Source organism: Nematolebias whitei, chromosome 12 (assembly GCF_014905685.2).
Source record: "Nematolebias whitei isolate Nwh7 chromosome 12, NemWhi1, whole genome shotgun sequence".
In the NCBI taxonomy this organism is placed as follows: Eukaryota; Metazoa; Chordata; class Actinopteri; order Cyprinodontiformes; family Rivulidae; genus Nematolebias; species Nematolebias whitei.
Genome location: NC_056509.1, coordinates 47,708,575 through 47,716,074, shown reverse-complemented (window position 1 = coordinate 47,716,074; position 7,500 = coordinate 47,708,575). Strand labels below are relative to the sequence as shown.

At 47.0% G+C, this 7,500-nt stretch overlaps 1 protein-coding gene across 2 annotated transcripts; it reads left to right on the top strand.

Moving 5' to 3' along the window:
• The first annotated feature begins 2,096 nt into the window (after positions 1-2,096).
• LOC119418683 (claudin-20-like) lies at positions 2,097-2,957 on the top strand. 2 transcript variants are annotated; one of them, XM_037686020.1, is made up of 2 exons: positions 2,097-2,807; positions 2,916-2,957. In XM_037686020.1, the coding sequence occupies exons 1-2, from the start codon at positions 2,097-2,099 to the stop codon at positions 2,955-2,957; spliced, it is 753 nt and encodes a 250-aa protein (XP_037541948.1). The 2 variants fall into 2 exon arrangements, with proteins under 2 accessions (XP_037541948.1, XP_037541947.1); XM_037686019.1 differs by having other exon boundaries at positions 2,097-2,957.
• Positions 2,958-7,500: the final 4,543 nt, after the last annotated feature.

Here is a 7,500-nt window from a genome sequence, read left to right as displayed (position 1 = left end):
TAAACGTTTGTCCTCGACGTCATGAAGGCCCGCGGCGTCGACCCAAACCTCCAGAGACGTGATGTTGGAGCCCGGTGTCCGACAGAACCAACATCAGCCCGCAGGCCCGACCCCCTCGTTGGTTTCACAGAATCTAATCATTTAGGCCTTCGTGAATCCGCCCGCGCCTCCAGACGTTACTTCAAACGACATCGAGCTCAAATCAGAAAAATCAACTTTTTCCTCAGAACAATTCTCAGAACAATTCTCAGAACAATTCTCAGAACAATCCTCAGAACAATTCTCAGAACAATTCTCAGAACAATCCTCAGAACAATTCTCAGAACAATTCTCAGAACAATTCTCAGAACAATCCTCAGAACAATTCTCAGAACAATTCTCAGAACAATTCTCAGAACCATGTGACAGGAAATAAAAAACCTGTTTTTGATGATTGTTCCTAAACTCAGTTTTTCTTTGCAGAACTCTAAAAACCAACAACGCGCTTGTTGTCCGTGCACGTCTGTCGTAAACTATGAATCTGAAATGTGTTTTATTTAGAAAGAACGAAACCTTCTGAATATATTTTGTCAAAATAAGAAGTTTATTTTAATATTTCTGCAGGAAAACTTTCCAGGAATGTAAATTTGTGAACGTTTTCATTTAAACTGATTATTAAACACAGAAGGCGTCGAATGAAAACCGCTGGATTTTCCTCAAATGAGACTTGGTATGGTATAAAGTTTATTCATTTTAAAAGTACAAAACGATTCATAAGAATATAAAAGATACCGAGATTTAAAATGAAAAGCAGAAGAAGAAGAAATCTTGTGTCTGCCTCTTTTTTCAAATTATTTTCATCATAATAATCTTCAAGACTTCAGGATGAAGCTCGTCTCTGATGCAGCGCTGCGGTTACATGACTTTTATTGTGAAAGGACGACAGGCTGTTCTGCTGCAGGACCAGGACCAGGACCAGGACCAGAACCAGAACCCTGCTCGCGCTGAAGACGTCACATCTGGGCACCGGCGGTGGGAAACCGACCGTCTGAGTCCCGCTTTGTGTTGCTGGAGTTAAACGTGGAACACGACAACAGTCATTAGAGCCGTGATGAAAGCTCGTCCTTAAGTTTCCGCCTGGCGCAGGAAAACGTGTGTTTATGGTTCCCAGTTTGTGTCTCTGCAGGATTATGGTAATGATGGGCTGCCGGGCCCCCGGCGGGGCGGGTGGGCGCTCTGCGGACCCTTATCAGCGCTCTGCAGTGGACGATCCTTCACACGGTCACATGACAGCAGACACCTTGATTCACAGCTCGCCGGCTTTATCACCAGACCCAGAACACAAAGCGCCAAACGGTGCCGCCGGTGGACCGGTGGTGCAGCGGGTACCACCGGGAAGGATCCGCCTCGGGTTCACAGAAGTGGCGTTGTTCCTGGAAAACCATCATGAAGCTCTGAGGAATCAAGGCGACGGGTCCAGATCTGCTGAAAAGAATCCAAAAAGCCCGGTTCTGAGGGGTGACTGGACGCTGCAGGTCTGACGTACCCCCATCAGATAAAACCGCGGCTCTGCGGCACCTTCAGCACCTTCAGAACCTTCGGGTCCGGTGACCTTCAGGTTAGACAGCCAGAACCTGCAGCTTCCTTCAGCTGCACACAAACAGAAACTCTTCTTCATCGGGATGAAGCTGTGTACGGTTACCACGGAGACGGGAGGCAGAGCCGTCGGAGCAGGCTGCTGACCCACAGACCCGGTTTCACTCAGACCAGACCCAGCACCGGCAGAACCGCCGTGCTCTCTCAGCTCAACTTTAAGAGATGAAGGCTCCGGTTTGTTCCGGAGGCGATCCACTAACTTCAGTCTTTGTTTGGGTTCTGTCCCGGGGAGCGGCGCCGAGGGACCCTGCAGCTTTAACGGGTCATGATTAGGTGTCGGTGAGCGCCGGTTCTGCTGCGCAGGAACTAATCATCGGGTTCTGGCGGAGCAGCAGATTTCCATCAGCAGCCTCAGCTGTGTGTCCGTCACGCTCCACGCTCGCTCCTCATCTGTTCGGTCGCAGCTCGCCGAGCCGAGGAATTATCTGCTGCCGGGCCGGCGCCGGGACCGGGTCTGAACCATGCTGCCCGCCTCTGTTCAGGTCCTGGCGTTCGCCCTGGCGCTGCTGGGCGTCCTCGGCGCCACCGTGGCCACGCTGCTGCCCAACTGGAAGGTGAGCATCAACGTGTGGACCAGCATCATGACCCCCATCTCGCAGATGCAGGGTCTGTGGATGGACTGCGTCTGGTACAGTTCTGGGCTCTTCAGCTGCACCGTCAAGCACTCAGTGCTGTCCCTGCCGGGCTCTCTGCAGATGATGCGGGCCGCCATGGTTCTGTCCTGCATGGTGGCCACGTTCGGACTCTTTCTCGCCTCCCTGGGGCTCAAATGTACCCGTTGGGGGGGGACCCAGCGAGCCAAGGGGCACACGGCGGTGGCGGCGGGGGCCTGCTTCGTGCTGGCCAGCCTCCTGTGTCTGGGCCCGGCGTCCTGGTTCACCAACGAGGTCATCACCGCCTTCCTGACCACGGACCTGCCGGACAGCAGTAAGTACCAGCCCGGAGGAGCTCTGTGCGTCACCTTCATCTCTGCTGGGTTCCTCCTGGCTGGGGGAGTCATTTTCTGCTTGTCCTGTCCCAGAACCAGGTCGGGCCAGACCGACTACGGTTCCTCCAACAACCCGGACCGACCGGCGCCGCAGAGGGACAAGCAGCGAGGACAGGAGCTGCACGTGGAGCGAGAGGACGCCCAAAACCAGCAAAACAAAAGTGTCCAGCTGCAGACGGACGAGGTGAAGCAGGAGAGACCCTCTGTGGACCAGGACCGGGACCAGGACCAGAGGCTGTTCTCGTCTCCGTCCAGACTTCGTTCAGAATCGTCCCCGTCCAGACGTCCTCAGAAAGACATTAAGGACAGCTACAGCCTGCAGGAGTACGTTTAACGCTCAGAGCTGAGGACAAATGTGGAGTTCTGAGCTGCAGCTTCTGGACCAGGACTGGGGGAGGTGGACCGAGGGGGGGGAGGTGGAGGAGGTGGAGGAGGTGGGGGGAGTAATTACTAAATGTTGGAAATGACAGATTGTGGATTCAGCTGAACGTCTCAGACGCAGGAGGCACCGAAACGCTGGAAGTCCTTTAAAATCTGAAACAGCTGAAAATAAACCAAAGCAGTGAAAATAAAAACTAAAACAGCCGAACTCAGAGCCGAACGTGGAGCCTGGTCCAGCCGAAGACGCTTCTGAGACAAACTTCTGCTGCGTCCAGCTGAAGACGGTCGGATGCTGACCGGGCCGGGGCTTCAGACTTTATCGCCCTTTTCTGAGGAGCAGAAACTAAAAACAAACTAAACAAGAATTTCAGAACAAACAGCTCGAACTTCTCTTTTCTTCTAACGCTGAGATTGAGGAACGAATTATAAGTTCAGATTATTTATTGTTTATTTTAACATAACGAAACTGGTCAGGCAAAAATCAAACAGGGATTAAACTAAAGAAATTTAATTTCCTGTGAAGATGCAGTGAGAACGCTTATTACTGAAGAACTTGCTGAAAAACAGCTAAAATCAGCTAAAAAACATGCTGAAAAGGCAGAAAGAAGCTTAAACTACCAGAATGAAGTGGTAAGTGTTCAACTGAGCTAAAAATATATGGAATTGGCTAAAAATGCTCAAATTAGCATAAAACAGCTAAATAGTAGCTGAAATAACAAAAAGCAGAAGCTAGCAGAAAAACGGAAAGGAGCATAATAAGATGAAATTAGCATAAAGAAGTTAATTAGGCTAAAAGTAGCAAAAATTACAACTAAAAACTTGAGTTTATTTGAAAACAGCTGAAATTAGCTAAAAATGCTTTAAAAAAGTAGCTGAAACGGTAGAACAAGCTTACATTAGCAGAACAAAACTGAAAGAACGTTTGCTCAGTTAGACTGCAAGAAGCAGAAGTGAGCACAACATAGTGGAAATTATCTGAAAACAGCTGAAATTAGCAAAAAAATAAGAAAAAAACAGCTGAAAAACAGCTGAAAATTCAGAAAGAAGCTTAAACTACCAGAAGCAAGTGGAGAGAGCACATTTTTGCTGAAATAGGTTGAAAAAAGTTGAACTGAGTGCAAAAAATGTGGAATGAGCTGAAACAGCTAAAATTAGCAGAAAACGGCTACATAGCAGCTGAAATTGTAGAAAAGCTGAAATTTGCAGAAATAAGCTGAATGAGCATAACAAGCTGAAATTAGCAAAAATACTCTGAAAGGAGCACAAAATAGCTGAAAAACAGCTGAAGTTAGCTGAAAGTAGCTGAATAAAGTTTAAATTAGCAGAAAGAAGCTGAAGCAGAACAAAATGTGAAAGGAGCAGTAAAATGTTGTAAACACATCAAAAGAGCTGAAGGATTTAAAATGAGCTCAATTCAGTTTCCATGAGACAAAGTTTCAGAAAAGGCTAAATATTTCAAACAGCTAAAGTTGCACCACCCTTGTGAACGAGCTGAATGTTTCCATAACTAAATTGCTGAGATAGCTTACAAACTGCTGGATGAGTATTGAGCTGAAAAATGTTCGTAACAGGGACAGAAGTGATAAATGCAAAGAGGAAAACGAGAGAGAAGTTTAAAACGTTTCTGTCCGTGGGAACGTTTCAGTTGTTGAGGGTTCGCCTCTCGCACAGAAATATTTTTTATTACATTACATATATTATTAAGAATTATAATAATATTAAATACATATTTATGATGGTTTTAGGGTTTATGCAAAAAAATCATTGTTTGTAAAAGAATAAAAGCCCAACTATAAAATAAATTTGGTATTTCTGTTCATCATAGACATAAAGCTTAACGTGAACATCACGTATTGTTTGGACCGACCTTCAGGTTGTGCGCTCGCCAGGTGCACAAATCCCCTTTTCACGTGCACACTTTGCTATCACAACACCTCTGGTCCAGAAAGCCCTCCCTCGTTAGCACGTACAATAATTTGGGTCAAAATATGAAGGTTACAGTGCAACAACAATATTGCATCATTTCCTATCTGGCAACCCTGCAGGTGCCCGAAGGAAAAGCAGGTAAAGAAATTAAACACAAACTCCTTTTCATTGAAATATTTTATGACCATTTACAAGATTTAGTTTGGTGGGAAAGAGGAGCGGTGGAGCAGAGGTTAGAGAAGGTGAGCCTGTCATTGGAAGGTCTCTAGTTCAACTCCCCGGACCGACAACGTCTAAATGTGTGAGGGAAAGATGAAGCACCTGCACCTGCCTCCACCCTCATTTGCTCCACCCTGGGCCCTTGAGCAAGGCTCTTAACCCCCACCATCTGCTCCCCCAGGCGCCACGGATGGCAGCTCTCTGCTCCACACAGAGGCTGTGGTAGCTCGGTGTCTGTGGTTGGTCAGGAAGGACCTCCGGTGGTGAAAACAATCACCAGGTCTTTGTGTGAGTTACTTCACTGAGGAGACCCTGAAGAAGAAACTTGGTGGAAAACATGAAACACGTTTCCATCGTTTACAGAAAAAAACTGAAAAGTTTTTTCTTAAAACTGATCTTTGTTCTCAGTTGACATAAATTTTAACAAAAATGTTGCAGCGACAGGCGTCGCCACGAGGGGGGGTGAGCGCGTCGCCACGAGGGGGCGTGAACGCGTCGCCACGAGGGGGCGTGAGGGCGTCGCCACGAGGGGGCGTGAGCGCGTCGCCACGAGGGGGCGTGAACGCGTCGCCACGAGGGGGCGTGAGCGCGTCGCCACGAGGGGGCGTGTACGTGTCGCCACGAGGGGGCGTGAACGCGTCTCCACGAGGGGGCGTGTACATGTCGCCACGAGGGGGCGTGAGCGCATCACAACGAGGGGGCGTGAACGTGTCGCCACGAGGGGGCGTGAACGCGTCAGAGCTCGACTGAATGTTTCAGGAGTGACGGAGAGTCTATTTTTTGTTCAACTTTAATTTTAGTTATTTTCTGTCTTTTGGTGAAAAACCTAAATTCTGTTGTTGCCTCAGCTCCAGCCACGACAAATCAAATCAGATCAATATATTGATACAATAGTTTTAGGCTTCAATCGATGTTTGATCAATTAAAAACCTAAACGAATGATTTGGAGTTCCTGTGCAACAAAAACGTGTTTTTATTCTCATCAAGTCCCACATGTCAGGAGATAGACTGATCCACACAGTCAGAGCCCCCATACACACACCAACACACACACACACACACACAGAAACACACACACACACCAACACACACACACACACAGAAACACACACACACACCAACACACACACAGAAACACACACACACCGCTGAGCGACAAAGAGCTCTCACGTCTGATTTTTAAAAACTTTGTTTAATTGTTTGTTTGTTTGTTTGCTGGGTTTCAAAATACAAACAAAATGAAACAAAGACTTTGAGCAGCTGCAGGAACTGAGACAAAGGAGCTCAGGAAGAATTCAGAGTAAGTTATTGAACATTTGGTTTTTACGAGCAGCTGGTCCTGGTCCTGGTCCTGGTTCTGGTCCTGGTTCTAGTTCTAGTCCTGGTCCTGGTTCTGGTCCTGGTCCTGGTTCTAGTCCTGGTCCTGGTCCTGGTTCTAGTTCTGGTCCTGGTTCTAGTCCTGGTCCTGGTCCGTCCTGTCTGCTCTGGACCAGCTCTGAGCTCTTTTCTTGTTTTAGCTGCTGCTGAACAGACGACGTGGAGCTCCTTCAGTCTGTTGTTGGTTAGAAGAGTCCAGATCCATCTTTTCCTCTCAGGTGGGGGGATGGATGGGGGTAATTCATGGGGGGGGGGGTAATGATGCTCTTTGCTTTCCCATTATCTTCTGGCCACGGCTGGCTGCACCCTGAGCACACAGCTCCCACCCCCAGCTTCAGCTGGACGAGGAAGAAGATGGAGCCTCGTCATCATGGAGCTGTTCAGTGGGCGAGGTGTCCTCTGACCTGACAGAGCTGTCAATCACAGCCGCCGAGACGAACGCCCACTCTGAGAATAAACCTCCATGTGGACAGAACGAGTCGATTCATCTGCTGCAGCATGACGGGGGACCTGGGGGGGGGGGGGGGGGGGGACTGAGCTGCAACGTTCTGCTGCAGGACTCGACTTTTTATTTCATGAAATGTTTAGAGGTTCTGGAGGCACAGGTCTCAGATGTCACATCCAGAACCTTCTGAACAAATGAACGTGTTTCATCTACAACGCTGAAGTTGTTGCGGCAAAAATAAACACATTTTAGTTATTTACAAGCGTCATAAATTCATATTTTACTGACAATAAACTCAACAATAAACAAAATATAATAAACACAATAAACATAATAAATATAATAAACACATTTTAGTTATTTACAAGCGTCATAAATTCATATTTTACTGACAATAAACTCAACAATAAACAAAATATAATAAACACAATAAACACAATAAACATAATAAACACAATAAACATAATAAATATAATAAACATAATAAACATAATAAACACAATAAACATAATAAATATAATAAACACAA